This window comes from Lissotriton vulgaris, chromosome 7, assembly GCF_964263255.1.
Source record: "Lissotriton vulgaris chromosome 7, aLisVul1.2, whole genome shotgun sequence".
Lineage (NCBI taxonomy): Eukaryota > Metazoa > Chordata > Amphibia > Caudata > Salamandridae > Lissotriton > Lissotriton vulgaris.
In genome coordinates, this window is record NC_141695.1 from 467324416 (window position 1) to 467345847 (window position 21432).

The 21432-nt window shown below is 39.2% G+C and overlaps 1 protein-coding gene across 3 annotated transcripts in view; it reads left to right on the forward strand.

Annotated features, from left to right (window-relative positions):
* The window catches only part of LOC147701882 (sulfotransferase 2B1-like), a 365039-nt gene that overhangs the window by 185206 nt on the left and 158401 nt on the right, over window positions 1-21432 (forward strand). For all 3 annotated transcript variants that reach the window (XM_086930512.1, XM_086930514.1, XM_086930513.1), the window contains one exon: window positions 1703-1797. In XM_086930512.1, coding sequence (XP_086786638.1) covers window positions 1703-1797 — 95 coding nt within the window. The remainder of the gene's footprint in view (window positions 1-1702; window positions 1798-21432) is intronic.

The following is a 21432-nucleotide window of genomic DNA, read 5'->3' on the forward strand; positions in this document are numbered from 1 at the left end:
TCTATTGACTACCCAAAGATTAAAATATCATCTTGAAAGAACACAACTTTCTTAATTCCAGCAGTAGTGACATCAGTTTCTGAAAATCACTAGCAGGTGGTAAGCACTCATTAAATTCAAGTTGGAGAAGTTGTTCCCACCACATACCATCACTATAATTTCATAGATATCAGGTAACAGGAAACAGTCAGTAATAGCATTGTTGTTCAATCTGTGCACTTCCACACAGAATTTCAGTGAGCCGTCGGCCTTCTTATTGATGACCACAGGAGCTAGCGACTCTATAGTCTCTACTAGCTCTATTACTCCATCCTACATTATATTCATCTTTAATCTCTCCATCAGCGTTATCACTTTCCACACTGAGCACTCTTTAATTGTTGTGATCATTATTTTCCTCCACTAGTAACACGTCCTTTACCACCAGCTCTGCACTAAATGCCCTTTTTCCATGATTGCAACATTGCTTTCCAACCACATTACAGTTCTAAGAGACACCCCAATGGATATTAATCGCATACCTATAACAAGGATTTAGTCGACTTTACTGATTGATAAATGTAAAATTGGATTCATTATAATAGTTCTTCTTGGAGTTGGCATTGTACCTCTTCCTTCTAACCACATGTACATCATCTTCTTTGCGATCAATTTCTGATACGTTAGCAGTTTTCCTTATATCCAGTTTTTGCATTTCTTACATGCACTTTTAGGATTCTTTTACTACTTTGGCTATGGTAATAGCTTCTTGAAGAGTTGGATTGCTGGCAGCTCTCAGTTGCACCTGCATTTTGTTAACTGAAGCATTGCACTATTAGTTGGTATTTGATTATTTCTTCTGCCATTGTACCAAACTGGTGTTTTGGCCCCAATTCATATAAATGGCTACACATCTGTATACTGACTCTGAAGGTCTCTATGGTTGTGTACTGAACTTGTGACAACACATTGCTACTGTTCCAGATTGGGCAAATCTTGTTTCCATGCATAGTTTTGCTTCTTTATAGACTTCCAGAATTTCATTTCCAATATCGTCAATATTTACTGCAGGTGTAAAAGAAATTTTAAAACTTTATCCTTACAATTACGTTCACAGCATGACTTACGAGACAATACTGTCTTAGTCTGTATTTGATGAAGGATTATTCACCTGTTTCCCAGGCTTAGTTACATATGGCTGTCACGTCCGAGTAGGTATTGTGATTCGGCATGATGATGCTTGCCACAGAGAGATGGTAGAGAGGAGACACTTGCTGCAGGTTTGAGCTCGTTTTCTTATGACTTTGCTGGCCAGCTTGGGAGGGGGTAAGATGGCAGCTGAACAGAAAAGGTAGTGAGGAAATACTAGCGGAAACTACTGGCTACTTCACTTTCAGCATTCATTGTCCAAGGTGAAACAATAGCACCATAATGTAATTCAATAAAGAAATACTAGAGATGTGCTTACAAATGTAGGTAATCAGTTTTGAATACATTTTTTCATTTTCTCCAAATATATTAACAATATTCAAGACGTTAGACAAATATATCAGATACTATTCTAGACTTGGAAAAGTAGAATAAATGCACTCTTCATTTATTTAATAAAAAAAAGCTAATTTACTAACAATACCTAATGTACACCTCTGATCTGAAATGCAGTTGTTCTCACTTGGCTAGGTTTCACAGAACCCTAATGGCATTTTTATTTCTTGTCTATTAGTCTTGTATGGCTCATGGTTTGATCACGTCAAAGGCTGGATGGAGTTGAAGGGCAAGCCCAACTTCCTATTCCTCACCTATGAGGAACTTCAGCAGGTAAACATATTATGGCTCTATAGTGGCGGGCTGTGATGTTAAAAAGAAATAACTGCACAGTTAGGTTTTACTCATCTGTTAAAATACAATCTGCAACTATTATATGCCCTTAGGGACAGTGTTGACATTGCTAAGTTAGCATGAACTTTGCTGCCATGATGCTGCTTTTGCGCACGTTACTACATGACTTTGTTTTTGCAAGAATATGTTGGTGCCTTTCACATGAGAACAGGCTGTTTTTCACGTTCTCTGCCTTTCCTGGAGTTTAGTCTGAACACGATGTGCAAGGTCAATAAACAATGCCCCTTGATATTCTGTTCTAGTATGTCCCTAGCACCTAGACATAACATGCTACACACAGCTGCAGTACTGAAGACTTGTGCTTTGATATTGTGTTTTTTTCTGTTGTTTTAACTCACTTGGAAAAAGCTGTTTCATAGAGAAGAGCTGCGCTGTTCCTATGATGTAAACCTTATATCCAGGCTTCAAGGTATGGGTTTGCTCTCAAAGCCCAGAGATCTTCCTTTATATAAAATAAATGTCTTACATTTGACAAAACACTGGTAACTCACTCAAGAAGCACACAGGAAACACCTGTTAAAGATTGCAGGGATTTGTTAGCATGAGCTAAGAGCCATTTTGTATTTTGGCAGCCATTTTAGGTACCCATGTGCTGTTTCCCTCTTCAGAGCCTTGCACATGCTCAGAAGGGCCTAGCTAGTAGAATGCACCTGCTCTTCTTGTATAACTGTCAGGCTATTTTTACTGATATATATAAAGAAGTAACTCTCCTCCCACTTTGTTGAGCAGGTAGATTTTGTATGCCCATATTAGGCATTTTGCATGCTTACATGAGCCAGGACTGCCCCTTGGTCTTATGATGACTATGTAACCCTAAGCATATGTAAGGCCCCAGTTCTCTGTACTCCTTAGACTGCCTCACACAAGTTGCTAAGGGTTCTGTGTGACGTAGTCTCCCTCATCTGAGGTTAATAAATATGTAGTATATATTTCAGCTTCTGTGTCAATTTCTTCTATGGTGGTTTAAAAGGACCAAGGTGTATCAGTGGGACCCCTGAGAAGGTTTCTATGTTCGTCACGCCCAAGGTTACCAGCCTTTATTAAAGAGGTACGGGCAGGTTCAGCAGCTGGTAAAATGAAGCAGCCTCTTGTGCTGCCTGACGCGTTTCGAATTTCTTCTTTCTCAAAGGCTCCCAACTAGAAATGTGTGCTCGGTCTCCTCCTCCCAAAGCATTTATAAAGTCCCACCCTACATTAGAGCTACTTGTCATCTTGTGGCTTTAAGGGAGTTGGAGTGTCTTTTAATCTTTTAATGTCGTGCACAATTTACTTCCTGATGAATCCCTGGATTGGGGCCCTGCCGCTGTTCGAGTCCTCAATCCTGCTGTGTTTCCCTGCATATGAGGTAGGTGAATCCTTACCACGTGGTCCCCTGAGCATTTTCGACAGCAGGGAAACCAGCTCTCGCTTCCAAAATCCAAAGCAGATTGCTTTTCCTCACAGAGAGCTGCATGTCAGCAGCTCCCCAGGTGGAAAAACAATGCCAGGTCCCGCATGAGGCAGGGAGCGAACAGGACCGTGGGGGAATTAGGGTCCCCCCACGTTCCCCAACAGATAGGGCCGGCGCAAGAAGTGGCCTGAGGAGAGGGGCCACACTGCCCCCTCCAAAAAATAAATTTAAAAAAGAATGGCCAGGCCCTGGGGGAAGGGGTCCCCGGGGCCAATTGAGGCCTCGGGTGGGGAGCTCACATGGCCCCCTTCCCGTTCAGATCTGTGGCATTTTTTAAGTTGGGGGATTAAATCCCCCTGAATCCTGAGGGTCCCTAGTGGCCAACTAGCCCACCAGGTACCTCCGGTAAGAGCCACAGGTCTGTGTTGCAGAGAGGTGATCTGAGGCCATGCCCCTTTTTACACCTCTCTGCAGCGCAGCTCTGTGGCGCTTACTGGAGATACCTGGTGGGCTAGTTGGATTTAAAGGGACTTAATCCCCCAACTTAAACAAGCAACGTGGTGAAGGGAGGGGGCATGACTGATGTGACATGTGTGTACTTATCCAATCACTCTGCTTAAACCCAAGCACTTATAAATTCACCATGCACTCTTCTTGCAGTACTCTAATCATCCAGTCAGTACCCATGCGTTCATGCAATGACCCATACACTAACTCATGCACTGCTACAATACCCTTAGCACTACCCATGCAGTCCAGCCATCGCCCTGTCAGTACCCATGCACTCCTTCAACCACCCAGCCAGCACCATGTACTTATCCAATCACTCCACCAAAGTCAAGCACTTATAAAACACCATGCACTCTCCTTGCAGTACTCTAATCTTTCAGTCAGTACCAATGTACTCATGGAATGGCCCAGGCACTAACACATGCACTGCTACAATCCCCTAAGCACTTCCCATGCAGACCTCTAACCACCTACAGGATACTGATTCACTCCTCCAATTACCCAGATAGTACCCATGCACTCCTCCAATCACCCAGCCAGCACTATGTACTTATCCAATCACTCCGCCCAAAACACAAGCAGTTAGAAAATCACCATGCACTGTCCTTGCAGCACTCTAATCATCCAGTCACTACCCATGTACTCATGCAATGACCCAGTCACTAACACATGCACTGCTGCAATCTCCCTGGTACTACCTATTAAGTCCTCTAATCATCCAGCCAGTCCTATGTCCTTATCCAATCACTGCGCCAAAACCCAAGCATTTATAAATTCACCATGCAGTCTCCTCGCAGTACTCTAATCATCCAGTCACTACCCATGTAGTCATGCAATGCTCCAGGCACTAAAACATGCACTGCTACAATCCCTGTGTACTACCCATACAGTCCTCTAACCACCTACACACTTCTCATTTGCTCCTTTAATTCCCCTGCTAGTACCCAGGCAGTCCAGCAATAACCCTGCCACTCACCGTGCAGTCCTCCAGTCACCCAGCCACCACCATGTAGTAATCCAAACACTCCGCCAATACCCAAGCACTTATAAATTCACTCAGGCACTCTCCTTGCAGTATTCTAATCTTTCAGTCAGTAGCTATGTACTCATGCAATGATCCAAGCACTAACTGATCACTGTTACAATCCCATATGCACCACCCATACAGTCCTGTACCAACTTACACACTTCTCATTTGCTCCTTAAATTCCCCAGGTGGTACCCATGCAGTCCTGCAATCACACTGTCACTTCCTGTGTACTCTCTCCAGTCACCCAGCCACTACCATGTACTAATCCAAACACTCTTCTAATACCCAAGTACTTATTAATTCACCACACACTCTCCTTGCAGTATTCTAATTATTCACTCAGTACCCATGTACTCACATGCACTGCTGCAATACTTTGAGGACTACCTATGCAGTCCAGTAATCTCCCTGGTACTACCTATGCAGTCGTCCAATCACCCAGCCAATCCTACATGCTTATCCGATCACTGCGCCAAGACCCAAGCACTTATAAAATCACCATGCACTCTCCTTGTAGCACTCTAATCATCCAATCACCAATCATGTACTCATGCAATGACCCAGACATTAACTGGTGGCAAATACAGAGGAGGTCATGCTAATCAGAAGGATACCCCAGCGCATAGTGTACCTAGTGTATGTGGGTGTTTTCACTGTATTCTAAGTATCTTTTAGCATAGCACTGGCTCTAGGCCTGGTTAGTCAGAGTCAGTTACCACCAGTACCCATCAGCAAAATGTTGGTGGCACAGGAGGATTTTCTGCTCCTCTGTTGGTTCTTTCTGCACATCTCTTCTTCTTCCTACACTTTTCTTCATCTTTCTGGACTTCTGTTGCCTCTTTCTGCATTTGTCTTGTTTCTTCCTCTTTCTTCACATGTTCTACCTTTGGAAGCATAGTTAGAAATTAGCATTTAAAAAACCTTAGAAATTCACTGAAAAACCATTGGTTTTGGGGACGTAATAGTTAGAAATTAACATTTAAAAAACGTTTAAAATTCACTGAAAAAACTATCGGTTTCAGGGACGTTATAGTAAGAAATTTTTATTTAAAAAACCTTTGATATTCACTGAAAAAAACATAGGTTTCAAGGATGTTATAGTTAGAAATTAGCATTTAAAAAACCTTAGAAATTCACATAAAAAACATAGGTTTCAGGGACGTTATAGTTAGTTGGAGATTTCACTCGTACAAAACCATAGAAATTCGGCCGTTATAATTAGTAGACCTAACTATAACTCGGGCCCCCGCAATGCAGTGCTGATGACGTCACATATTACATCACTCATGACATGCTCAGTGACATCACTGATGACATCACTGATGACATCTCAAATGACATCACTGATCACATCATCCACGTGATTATCTGATGCACCACCTCATACCCTAATAAAACCTTTTATGCACCCACTCTAAAATACAGACCACCAATATCGAAACTGTAGACAGACCAATAGCAGTTAGTACATACCTGCTCAGTGATTCATATGTCTATACACACTTCCACCCACTAACCCATACAGTCACTCATCTATACAGCCACTGATAAATCCACTAATACACCCATAAAGACACTCATAGACTGCCACTCACCCAAAGAGTTACTCATACACCTGGTCAGTCATGCAAAGAAACTATCACACACCCATTTGCTTGCTTATACAGTCAAACACAACAGCACACATATTTATACAGATACTAACACATACCTACTCACAAAGTATCACTCATCGAAACACACACTCATGTATACAGATACTCTTGCAATCATTCACTCTCACATATAGTCATTTATATAATCTAACACTCACATATACTGTTTTAAAACATATGTAGTTACTCACACATGCACTCACCAACACACCCATACACACACTCACCCACGCATGCAGCTGTTTCCATATGCACACCTGAACCTATACACCCAGTGATACAACCACTCACATATCTATGCACACTGTCACACACCCAACAAAGACACTCAGGCACCGATACAAATACTCAAACAACCAGTAAATACCCCATAGAGACACTTATGTAGCTACTCCTAAAGGCAATGCAGCCACTTACACACCAACTAACAGACTAATAAAGACATTCACACAGTTTAGTCTCTAACCCATGCATTCAGTAAGACACATTTAATCACTCACTTATACAGTCAGTCACACACCTACTAAATCATCCATTCAGACACTCATACACCCACTCATACCTCAATACACCTTGGCATATATATATATATATATATATATATATATATATATATATATATATATATATTCCATATGCAATTGCTCGCAATTAGAAGATGCCTACACGACGTTTGCTTTATCCTTTTATTCGGGAGACAACAGCTAACTGGAAGTAAGCCTCTCAGTGAAAACATACGCCAATTCTTGCCATGCGCGTTTCGAGATGTCCTCTCTTCTGCTTTGGCTTGGCATCTTGGGGGAAAGAAACAGCGAACACAGTTCTTATGGGTGTGGTTAAATAATAATCTTCCCTCAGTGGGTGTGTCTGGCTTGGAATGCTGGATCTTGTAGTCCCATCGGTACAGTCTTTAGTAGCTTTCGCTGTGCTTCGCCCTCCAATAATAACTTTCATCAGGTCACTGTAAGGCTAGCATTTAGCTTACTGTTTTACTTGCGTCTTTGCGGAACAGGCACCTGGTTTCGCTCCATTCCATGTAAACTCATATGGATAACTGTATACTTGTAATAGTGATTTTCTTCCAAAAGGTAGGAATTTGATAATTCGCTAGTCAAACGTTGTTTGAAAACCAACTGAGCATCTTTACAAAGCGTCCAGCCTTTTCCACATTTTAGATAGGCAGTGTAATGTCCAGATGTTGTGGAAGGACCATCTTGGAAATGTATTGTTACTGCTACAAAAGTCCTTCCTGATATTGATAGTTGCTACAAAATGTTTTATTAAAGTGTCCAATTTTCTCCCATTAGTTGTACAACGTTGCATCATTACAATTTGATATTGTCCATATCTTTGTATAAATAATGTTGATAACATTTCAGATTTGCATTGGCTACACTCCATGTTTTGATTTGCTGCTTTAACTAATTTATTGAAAGACACGGATTTACAGTCCGGTAATGTCAAATATAGAAATCTTTCAGTGTCTACATTAGTGCTACATGTATACATACAATTTTCACAATGATGTTCCCATTTATAACAAAGGCCAAGAATATTTTCTATGTCTACACCTTCATTTTCCAATACAATAAGCATATACATTAGAAATTCCTGAGTATCTTGTTGGATATTTTGCATAAATTGTGTAGAACCAGAACATACATCCAAAAGATTACAAACATCACAAACACTTTGTATTTCACTTTGTATTTCACTTGTATCAGTTCTCTATTTTTCATAAATGGAATGCAACAAGTAACACAATCTTTTTTCCTGATTCTCCATAATTTGCTGTTGCAAACCTTCAAAAAAGAAAACAACTTTGACCACTACATTAGCATAGCAGTTGACACCTGAACTATTTTTAAACTGATAACCAACAATCTCTTCAACAGTTTCCTTTTTCTTTTTGTTTGCAGTGACATTATCTTGTTTTTTTCCTTCTCCATACCTTCACTACTGATATTCTCATACCTTCTTTTTCGACCTAGCACACACTTTTTAAATACAGGATATTGCCCTAAATTAGGAGCATATGCTCTTCTTAACCTTTTATACTCTTTTGCACAGTTTGCTTCTGCAGTAACCTTTGTGTCATCAAAATCAATCAAAAACAAAGCAGATAATGTTCTGACTCGCGACAAAGCAACATATGCCATACCCTTATTAAACACAGTATTTCCAATGTTCACCAAAGCACTGTCAACACTTAATCCTTGAGATTTATGAATAGTCACTGCATATGCCAGAGAAAGTGGAAACTGTTTTCTACGGACATATACATCTTTAACAAGCAAAAAATGAACTGAACAACAACCAATTTCTTTAACTTCTTCAATCTGATCAAATTTAATTTTTAAGAATTCAATACCATCTTTATTCTGATAATTAACAAAATCCACAACTTTACCCATTGCTCTAATAACTAAACCTTTTTCTACGTCCAAATTACACCTTAAAATGACTCAACAGTTTCTACATGCATTTGGATTCTTTTCTAAACCAGCAGTTTTCGATATTGATTTTTCTAAAGAATCCAATTTTGTTTTCAATTTTTCTGTCAAAATAATAGTGATTCCTTCAAGCTCTATTATATCAAGGGCTTCCATTTCTATTATTTCTTCATTTTCCAGTTCCAAAAGTTGTTTGTTGAATATACTACACTCATGCGGTGTTGGCATTAAGCAGATTACAGATTTGTTTTCTGCAATTTGCATGCATATTTTCGCAGGAACTATATCTTCATTTGGAAACAAATTAGAAAGTAAACGACTCTTCAAAGCTTGTTTCCCATGTTCTGTCAGTAGTCCAATTCTTATATCTTGAAGAATAGTTCCGTAATCAACATAATTTGCCTGTCGCATATTTGTAATGAGTTCTTTGTATTCAAAATATGACCGAATGTTCACGTTTCCAACACTACCCACAACCTTTCTGGTGTCTTCATGTGCAAGTGTTTTAAATACTGGTTGTCCTTTTACGGGAGTAAGTTGGAGAAGATCTCCAAAAACTATGTCATTTTTTCCTCCAAATAACACATCATACTCTGTTTTAAGAATGTGCTGCATTCTTAAATGCACAAAAGCAAGCATTAAGTTTGAGAACATGCTTACCTCATCAATAATCAGAGGTTTCATTTTTTTCAGCACTCTTGAAACTTCACAACAAGCTTCTCCAGATAGCTTGTGATATTCCAATTTGTTTTCATGCTCCACAAGTAGCATAAGTAAACGATGCAATGTAATTCTTTTAATGATGTGTGCTGCCAACCTAGTTGGAGCAGTTACAACACAAGATAAATGTGACTCCGTTGTTTTCTGTAGATAACTGGTGATTACTTTAATTAAGCAACTTTTTCCTGTTCCAGCTTGTCCACTCACATACATTCGGATAGGTTGAAATGATGTACATGTGCATTCTTTCTTTTCATGAAGAAATCCGTGGTCGATGTGTTGTCTCACTTGCTGATATATTTTTTTCTGTTCAACGTTTAATTGTTCTTCCAAGTTTGCAATGTCCGTTACATCTTCTTGAGCTTGATGCATTGCTGTTTCCACTCCAGTCATGGCGATGGCTGCTTCATTTTCAACAGTTGGTTGTCCTAGTGGATCCTGACTCAGCGTAGCAGAACTTTGGCTGTCTTGAGAACTGTTTCTTGCAATCTCAGCTGCAATTGTAGCTTCTTGATCAATTTCATCGTTCAACATTTTCACATAATTTGCAAAAGCACTGCATTCTATGCTATTTTTACAAGCATTGAAGGAATGTTCATAGCTCTAGACATCTCCAAGTAATTCCAGTTCTGATCTCCATGGTTTCAACTGTTGCAAAAAGGGCTAAATAGTAAAATTCCCTTTTATCAGCAGTGTCGCAACTCAGCTTCCTGTGATTAATCAAATTTCTTTTCGTTTGTTTCACTAGATATCCTTCAGAATGTTTCGTTTAAAAGTGTAGTTTTTGACAATATTGATCCAGAACACAAGTCTCTTTTTTGTGAGTATATACAGTAATAACCAAAATTCATAAATCACAATAGAAAAACGTTCAGTAGCAGAAACAGTGATGTTTTTTTAGAAGTTCAATCTTTATTTAGTTCTTCATAACGCACTGTAGCCAATGCGTTTCGTCCTCCACGGACTTCTTCAGGACTACAAATAATACATGTATATATACACACAATTATTATATATACAATATATACACTATTATACAATTTAAAAAGACACATTCTTATTACACTGTAACATATTAAAAAAGTCCAAATGTTGGATTTAAAGTGTTTTTTATACACATTTTTTGCGAACCATTTCTAAAATTATAATACTTTTGTCTAGAAGTTATCAATATTCCAAAGAACACTTTTGTCAGAGAATAATCCTTTGTTATCTTGTTCTACTGAATTCTGCTACTTTCTTGTCTTTACAAGACAATATCTAAAGGGAGGGTGGTTATTTGGAGATGGCAAGTATCCAGTTAAGGGCCTGTAAAACTAATAGTCTAAGTCGGTTTATGGTGGGTCTATTCATTATGATGATGTTAAAAGATCAATTGTGGGCCTTTATATTTCAAGTCCAAGGTTATTAATTGAAGCCGAGAAATTGGCTTACCAAATAAATTGAATTCTTCTAAAATGTAAACATAGGCAAGTATTCTTCCGTCCAGTCAATTAAGTGCTGGATATCTGATAAGGGAGAAATATCCTTAATTTCAAGTTTTTACAACATATTATCAAGAAAAGTTGCATTATAACAGTAACATTGATTTAAACAGCTAACATACCTTCTCTTATTTAGTGAAAGGCACTGTATTTTTGAAACCAAAAGTGTAGTTTTGCAGCACTTCATAAAGACACATGTTCTCAAGATGATGACTTCTGTTTGGGTAATATGTGTCGAACATATTCATTTTTAAAATATCTGTACTTTCTTTTTCTTCTAAATACTCAATTTCTTGAACATTTTTCAGTAGCCGATTTCGCATTGCTGCAAGACCTAGACTCCCCCAAATCATTCTTCTAAATTTGGAGTAAAGACTTGCAGATGATAACCGATCTGAGCATTCATTTGCTCCAATTTCTCGATGCAATAACATCTTCAAACTGAAACTGCATCATTTCTTACTTAGAGTCTTCGCGTGAGAAATCTCTTCCCACATTTCTTTCAATTCCGTCTTTTCTGATTTTGTAATGTAGGATGTTACAAATCGAGCAACAGCAATGGAATTGTCCACAACGTACTAAATATCCATGTTAGCATTCCACATAGACAGAATAACTGGATTGTAGTCGTTTCTGTATTTTGACTCTTCGCTTCTTCTTAAGTTGTAGGCATTTTTTGGAGACTTTCTTGTGATGGTATGTCGCAAAGATGACATAAAACTGTTCACTCTTCCTTTGAATATTACAGGACGTGGAAATGCAAAATGACATTGTTGTAGAACTTATCCTGAGACTTGTACTTTCGTCAACAGTATTTTCCACATCGGTGGCTTTGGAATCGTAAGACTTGTTCTCTTAAGAGTATCATCCACATCTGTTCCAAATTTGAGGGCATCCTTGATCCATAATAGCATATGTATATGAGGAGCACCTCTTGCTTGATACTCCTTTCCCCAAAAGAAATCCACAACTTCTCCAAGAGGAAGATTTTTTTTATTGCAAATACAAGACATCATAGCTTCACATCTATGATTAAAATACCTGCATACATTAACAGGATACAAAGAGCACAATTCCCCAAGTAAATCATCCCAAGCATACTCAGCACAGCTTAGGGTAAGGAACCATGTAGGAGTTCCTAAGTTCCGTAGCATACATTTAAATTTTCCATGACATCGGTACCAATATTCATTAGATTATTCAGCTGAGATTCTAAATGATCATCTCTCTGGTGCACTTTATCCATAAAATCATTTTCTGATACATTTTGCAGATGTATTCCAGTTTTTAAAATGTGATTGACTTTGTATGAAAGTCCAGACAGGTCACTTTCAAACTAAAGATGAAAGATATAAGGGATACATTGTCCAAATCTTGGATCATCTGCATATAATCTTGCTGTCCGATATTCAGATGCAGGAATCTGTACAGGACGTTATCATATCGTTCTCCTTTTCCTGTTGGGAACAACTGTGGAAAACAACGAGTTTCCAAGCTCTCTTCCCATACACTCATGGGACTTCCTTTTGCTTTTTTCATTTAGGACGACTCACAAGTGTGCCCCATCACTCCTTTTGAATGAAGTGGATGCACACTGTAATTTTAATAGATTTCTTCACATCTTAACATGTCCACTTTTTAAATTTTCAAACTTGATGTTTCAGTATATTCTGCTAAAAGTATTTCTTCTCCTCCCATATAAACATTTTTATAGTATGTATTGTTTTTTATCAAATAAAAAGTTGCCTTCTATACTTTCCTAACATCTATTATCTCGTGCCATATTTTCTTATTCTTAGTTGGCACACCTTTAACAAGAATAACTAGTGCTTCACTTTCTAAACTCTCCGCACCAATAGTTCCAATATTTTTCTTTAAATCTAACGGTAAATACACAACTCTTCCTTTTAATCCTCTTTGTAAATCTGAAGGAGGCAATTTACCTGTTTTAGGCTCCATACGAATAATAGCCTGAAACGGGTGCACACATTGAATGATAATAGACTCATAGGTGTTTAAATCTATCAATTCTGGAGGAATAGCAACTAACTCTAAATTATTATGCACAGCTTTAGTGGGCATTTTATTCTCATCTAATTTATTACAACACTATTTACAAATACGCTGATCAGAACCCAAATCAAAACAATTCTCTACCAACAAATAAGTTGCAAATTCCTTCCACTTATCATTATTTTCTTTTTCACTTTTTAAATACAGATCAACACTCCTAGTCTGATTTTCATAGTGAGTTCACTGACAACAAATACCAGAAATATTTGGCCTTTCACCTGAAATCACCTTTAACTTTGTAATTTCACCTTAAAAGATTTCTGTCCAACTATGTTCAACACTCTTTAAAACATTTTCTTCTATTAATGTCTGAGTTTCTTCACTCTCTTGTTCAGGACCAAAGTAACAAAACTCAATGTCATCACAAATCTTCTTCACATCTGAAACCGACCCATGCAAAAGAGCACTGTTTAACTCATTTAACTTTAGTGCTGGACTTTTTGCATAATCTTCTGACTAACTTCCACATTTGAGTATGATGTACTGCCAACATCCTGAAATGGTGAAAAACACTTTGACAAACTTTCCTAGAAAGACAATCCAGAGAATGACCTTGCAAACCAGTATTTTCTCTTACTCCACAAGGGTCTAGGCCTTGCAACATCTTAATCTTTTGTTGAACACTTTTTTTAGTATATTCTCGTAAGAAATTGCGTAAATATCAATAGATTCTTGTCGTACACTACAAATACTACTGCAATCCCAAGAGTACACAGGTACTTTAGGACGTCTGCCTAAAACTTCATCAGCTATCACTTCTTCTGCATTTCTGGGAACCATTTTCTCTTTCTCAATTGGACAACCATTGCTAACCTTATTAGCTCGACCACTGGTGTCAACTTCATGCAACAAATCATTGGTCTGAAAATAGCTTTCTTTATTAAAGAAAGGCTCAGAACTTGAACTGTGTTCCCCCCAAATAAATCACAAAAATGTGTTCTGTTAATTACTCTTTTCCTCTTACTTTTGGCCTTCATTAAATGAATTGGTTTATCTAGTGATCGAATGCTGTTTAAAACTAAAATAAATAATTTCCTCTTTACTTCAAAAGCCTTTTCAACAGTAGATTCAATATGCTTCTTCTTTTTATAAAACAGTGCTCTTTTTTATATTTCTTCATATCTTTCAGCAAATTATGTACTACTCTATTATAAAATATTTTTTTACGAATTTCTTTATATTGATTTTCTCTTCTTTTGCTATAAGTTGTATCCCTTGCACGTATATTGCCTTTTTTTCCATTCCTATTTTTTGCACTTTTTTTGTGCTTGGAACATTTTTAGTGCTTTCAACAATTTCAGTATTCTTTCGGAGTCTAGAAATATTTTTAATACACTTCTTTGTAGTCTTACCAGAAATGTTTTTCTTTTTAGCCACATTATGTTAGCCATCCAATACTTGTGGTTGAGTTTTCTTCAAGTAAGTATCCTTTTTCTGTCTTTTTCTTTTTCTTACTTTGTCCGGCATGATAACTTTATTTTAATGATGATAAACAGTATCTGTAAAAAAATAATCATAAATAAATGTATATTAATACTTTTATAAATTATACTTTTCTATTGCTATACAAACACATTATATATAAATACTAAGAAATTGTAGATCTTAGATACAATTGTAAAGGTGGTTAGAGCACTACATGTATATTGCATAAGAGTTTGAAGCATTCCATACCCTAAAGCCTCTCTTGATTTAGCTTTACTTTATTAAAATGATTACTACATGGTACTGAAAGAGTCACTATAACATGGTAAGAGCACTCATAGGGTGTTTGTTGGAGTGTATGTGTACTGACTGGGGAATTGTAGGCCTGAAAGACAATGTGTAGCTGGTTAGACCAATACATGCATATTACATAGGAATTTGAAGCATTATATGCCCTAAAGCCTGCCTCACTGCATAAGTACATGTACTTATGTGTCAGGGTGTTTGCTGGAGTGTATGCATACCACATGGAGAATTGTAGGCCTGAAATACAAGTGTGAAGGTGGTTAGACTACTACATTCATAGTGCATAGGAGTTTAAACCACTCTGTGTGCTAAATCCTGGCTCACTGCATGAGTACATGCATACTGACTAAAATATTACACTGCTATAAGAAGACAGTGGGTGAATTCATAATTCTCTGAGTTTTAATTAAGTTAAAGGATAAGTACATGGTACTGAAAGAGTCAGCACGGGTTTGCAAGAGCAGTCACAGGGTGTTCTCTGGAGTGTATGAATACTAACTGGGGAATTGTAGGCCTGAAAAAAGTGTGAAGGTGCTTAGACCAGTACATGCATAGTACGTAGCAATTTGAGCACTGCGTGCCCTGAGGCCTGGCTCACTGCAAGAGTACATGTACTTATGTGTCTCCAAACACATCAAGCAAGCAAATGATTCTCTCTCAATTTTCCCAAATGCACACTGACTCACAGTGTGATTCTAGACAAATAACAGTATCCCTTGCACTTTACTAAAAAAGGATTACTACATGCTACTGAAAGAGTCACTATGGGTTTGCAAGAGCAGTCAGAGGGTGTTTCCTGGAGTGTATGCATACTAACTAGGGAATTGTAGGCCTGAAATACAAGTGTGAAGGTGATTAGATCACTACATGAATAATCCATAGGTGTTTGAAGCACTTCATGCCCTAAAGCCTGGCTTACTGCATGACTACATGTACTTATGTGCCTACAAACACATCAAGCAAGCAAATGATTCTAACTCAAATTTCCCAAATGCACACTAACTCACGGTGTGATTCTAGACTGATAACAGTAACCCTTGCACTTTAGTGAAAGGATTACTACATGCTACTTAAAGAGTAACTGTAGGTTTGCAAGAACAGTCACAGGGTGTTTCCTGAAGTGTATGGATACTAACTGGGGAATTGTAGGCCTGAAATACAAGTGTGAAGGTAGTTAGATCACTACACGCATAGTCCTTAGGAGTTTGAAGCACTGCATGCCCAAAAGCCTTGCATATGACTACAGGTACTTATGTGTCTACGAACACATCAAGCAAGCAAATGATTCTCTCTCAATTATCCCAAATGCACACTGACACACTGTGTGATTCTAGACAAATATTAGTAACCCTTGCACTTTACTGAAAGGATTACTACATGCTACTGAATGAGTCACTATGGGTTTGCAAGAGCAGTCACAGGGTGTTTCCTGGAGTGTATGGATACTAACTTGGGAATTGTAGGCCTGAAATACAAGTGTGAAGGTGCTTATATCACTACATACATAGTCTAAAGGAGTTTGAAGCACTGCGTGCCCTAAAGCCTGGCTCACTGCATGACTACATATTCTTATGTGTCTAGAAACACAACAAGCAAGCAAATGATTCTCTCTCAATTTTCCAAAATGCACACTGACTCACAGTGTGATTCTAGACAAATAACAGTATCCTTTGCACTTTACTAAAAGGATTACTACATGCTACCGAAAGAGTCACTATGGGTTTGCAAGAGTAGTCACAGAGTGTTTCCTGAAAGTGTTTGGATACTACCTGGGAAATTGTAGGCCTGAAATATAAGTGTGACGGTGGTTAGATCACTGCATGCATAGTACTTAGGAGTTTGAAGCACTGCATGCCCTAAAGCCGGGCTCTGCATGACTACATGTACTTATGTGTCTGCAAACACATCATGGAAACAAAAGATTAACTCTCAATTTTCCCAAATGCAAACTGACTCACAGTGTGATTCCAGACAAATAACAGTATCTCTTGCACTTTACGAAAGGCTTACTACATGCTGCTGAAAGAGTCACTATGGGTTTGCAAGAGCAGTCACAGGGTGTTTCCTGGAGTGTATGGACACTTACTGGGGAATTGTAGGTCTGAAATGCAATTGTGAAGGTGATTAGATCACTACATGCATACTCCATAGGTGCTCCAAGCTCTGCGTGCCCTAAAGCCTGGCTCAGTGCATGACTACATGTACTCATGTGTCTACAAACACATCAAGCAAGCAAATGATTTTAACTCAATTTTCCCAAATGCACACTGACTCACAGTGTGATTCTAGACAAATAACAGTAACCCTTGCACTTTACTGAAAGGATTACTACATGCTACTGAAAGAGTGACTATGATTTGCATGAGCAGTCACAGGGTGTTTCCTGGAGTGTATGGATACCCACTGGGGAATTGTATGCCTGAAATACAAGGAAGACGGTGGTTAGATCACTACATGCATAGTCCTTAGGAGTTTGAAGCACTGCATGCCCAGAGCCTGACTCATGACTACAAGCACTTATGTGTCTACAAACACATCAAACAAGCAAATGATTCTCTCTCAACTATCCCAAATGCACACCGACACACAGTGTGATTCTAGACAAATATTAGTATCCCTTGCACTTTACTGAAAGGATTACGACATGCTACTGAAAGAGTCAATGTCAATGTCAATGTCAATGGTATTTATAGAGCGCAAACAATCATCCCCAATGGGATATCACGGCGCTGTCCTGACAGTATTGAGTAGTTAACAGATAGCAGAGTAAGGATTGTATTTAGTCAGATTTTGGAAAAAGAAATGTTTTTAATTGCTTCCTGAAGGACAAATAACATTCTGTTAGTCTGAGTTCCTGCGGCAGCTTGTTCCAGTGGTTTGGCACCAGGTGGGAGAACGCCCGTCCACCCATCCTAGCTGTTTTCACACGAGTGTTGCTTGCTCTAGCAGCCGTACAGGAACGCAGGTTCCTCGTGGGAGCATAGAATCTGATTTCATTTTTCAGGATCCGAGGGCCCGTGTTGTGCAATGCTTTATGCGTTATGCACATTAGCTTGAAGATAGCTCTCTGTCTCATTGGTAGCCAGTGAAGCTCACGCAGGCAGCTTTTGGCTGGGTCGTACTTTCTTTTATTGCAAATTGCCTTTGCCGCAGCGTTCTGTACGACTTGTAGTTTCGCGAACAGATAGTCTGCCATTCCCACAAACAGGGAATTTCCGTAATCCAGCCTGCTCATTAATAAAGACTGGACCAATATCTTCCTACACTCAGTGGGGATCCATGGAAAAACTCGACGGAGCATCTTGAGTAGTGCAAAGCCTTTGCCACAAATTGTAGAATACATGGGTTTTCATGCTCAAGGTATTATCTAGGATCACACCTAAATTTTTGGCCGTTGATGCTGGGATAGGAGCGGTGCCCAGAGTGGTGGGCCACCAGCTGTTGTCCCATAGGTGTGTATGTCTACCAAACAGCAGACTCTCAGACTTGTCTGCGTTTAGTTTAAGACAATGGTGGTGCATCCAATTGGCTAGTTCAGTCAGGCAGTTCAGTAGCCTATCCTTAGGGTCGTCTTCTTCATCTAATGAAATCATTAGTTTGGTGTCATCTGCGTAAGAGCATATCCCAAAACCCCACTTTCTCCCTATCTCGGCTAGTGATGAGACAAACACGTTGAATAGGGTTGGACTCAATGAGGCCCCTTGTGAGACCCCATATTTGATGTTCTGGGGAGGGGAAACAAAATCATCCATCCGTACTGACTGTGTTCTGTCTTGCATGAAAGACTGCAGCCATCCTAATGCCTTTTCCCGGATACCCTTGGCTGATAGGATTTCCAGGAGTCGGTGGTGTGGGACGGTATCAAATGCCGCCGAGAGGTCTAGTAAAATCAAGGCGACTGTCTTTCCCTGATCTACCTTGGTTCTGATATTGTCTGACACTGCCAGGAGTGTTGTCTCGGTGCAATTGTTGGCCCGGAACCCTGTTTGGGAACTGTCCAGTAGATCATTGGTCTCTAAGAATTTTGAAAGCTGCCTGTTGACCAACTTCTCCATCACCGTAGACAAATAAGGAAGTTGGGAAATAGGCAGATAGTTTGCCGGGTTATGAATATCAGACCCTGCTTTTTTTAATAAGGGAGTAACTATGGCGTTTTTTCCAATACTTAGGGAATTCAGCAGAATTCAATGATTGATTAAAGACTTTGGTTACAGCTGGGCAAATTATTGGTGTTAGTCGTGAGAAGATATGATGCGGGCATGGGTCCAGTGGGGAGCCAGATTTTACTTCCAACATAGCTTTTCCCACTTCCTCCTCTGAAAAAGGGCCGAATCTAGGACAGCTAGCCAGAACTGGGGATGTTACACAAGGTTGTGGTTGCTTTGATTCGAAGTTGGAAAAAGAGGCATAGATCGTATTGATCTTTTCACAGAAATATTCATTAATTTTATTGCAACCTTCTTGCGAGGGGGTAAGATCCACTGATAGATTAGCCGGGCTGCATAGCTCTTTGACTATTTTAAATAGTTCTTTTGAGGAATTTTTGCTTTCTGTTATCCTCCGTGAGAAATAGTCTTTCTTTGCTTTCCTCATAGCTTTATTGTAAAGCGCAAGTTCCATTTTGTATAGGGCTCTCGTTTCTAGGGTTTTATTGAGCCTCCAATTGTGTTCGCAAGATATACATTTCCTTTTTAAAGATTTTAATTCAGGTCCACACCACTTCTCTGAGACTGTGCCTCTCCGTTTATGTTTAGAGAGTGGAGCTGAGCAGTGTTCCAGCGCACACTTGATATTATTCTGGAGCTCTTCTATTTCATTATTAATATTGGTGTTTCCTATGGATGCATGTGTAAAATGATTCTGGAATTTTTCCACAGTAAATTTTTTCCAGCTCATAGCTGAAGCTGTTGCTGGGGGCATGGATTTAGAGTATTTGGTAGGTACTTTAACAGTGAACACAATCATAGAGTGGTCAGTCCATATCAATGGTTTAATCGCATTGATGTCAATGGCTCCTATATTGGAGAAGATGAGATCTAAAATATGTCCAGCCCTGTGGGTTTGCAAGATCAGTCACAGGGTGTTTCCTGGAGTGTATGGATTCTAACTGGGGAATTGTAGGCCTGATATACAAATGTGAAGGTGCTTAGATCCCTACATAGATAGTCCCTAGGAGTTTGAAGCACTGCGTGCCCTAAAGCCTGGCTCACTGCATGAGCACATGTATTTATGATGTGTCTGCAAACACATCAAGGAAACAAAAGATTAACTCTCAATTTTCCCAAATGCACACTGACTCACAGTGTGATTCCAGACAAATAACAGTATCCCTTGCACTTTACTGAAAGGATTACTACATGCTACTGAAAGAGTCACTATGGGTTTGCAAGAGCAGTCACATGGTGTTTCCTGGAGTGTATGGACACTTACTGAGGAATTGTAGGCCTGAAATACAAGTGTGAAGGTGGTTAGATCACTACATGCATAGTCCATAGGAGTTTAAAGCACTGTGTGCCCTAAAGGCTGGCTCACTGCATGACCACATGTACTTATGTGTCTACAAACACATCAAGCAAGCGAAAGATTCTCTCTCAATTTTCCCAAATGCATACTGACTCAAAGTGTGATTCTCGACAAATAACAGTATCCCTTGCACTTTACTGAAAGGATTACTATATGCTACTGAATGAGTCACTATGGGTTTGCAAGAACAGTCACAGGGTGTTTCCTGAAGTGTATGGATAATAACTTGGGAATTGTAGGTCTGAAATACAAGTGTGAAGGTGCTTAGATCACTACATACATAGTCTATAGGAGTTTGAAGCACTGCATGCCCTAAAGCCTGGCTCGCTGCATGAGTACATGTACTTATGTGTCTGCAAACACATCAAGCAACCAAATGATTCTCTCTCAATTTTCCCAAATGCACACTGACTCACATTTTGATTCTAGACAAGTAACAGTATCCCTTGGACTTTACTGAAAGGATTACTACATGCTACTGAAAGAGTCACTATGGGTTTGCAAGAGCAGTCACAGGGTGTTTCCCGAAAGTGTATGGATACTAACTGGGAAATTGTAGGCCTGAAATACAAATGTGAAGGTGGTTAGATAACTACGGGCCAGATGCATCAAGCATCCATTTTACGATTCCTTATCAGCGAAAAATAAGGAATCGCTAATAAGGAATAGCAAAATGGAATGCATCAAGCAATCACACAAAAAATAGCGATTCTTTAATTGCGACTCGCAAATTGCGAGTCGCAATTAATGAATACCTCCCCATTCATTCCTATGGGCCTAGAGGCCCATAGGAATGAATGGGAAGACAATCTCAATTTGCGAATCGCAATTAGCGATTCGCAAATTGAGATTGCGAGTTCAAGGGTGCAGGGGTGTCCAAAGGACACCCTGTTACACCCCTGAATGTGATCTGTGCACATATGTTGCGCACACACATGCCCTTAGGGCATGTGTGTGCGCAACATGAAACTTTGAAAAATGCACA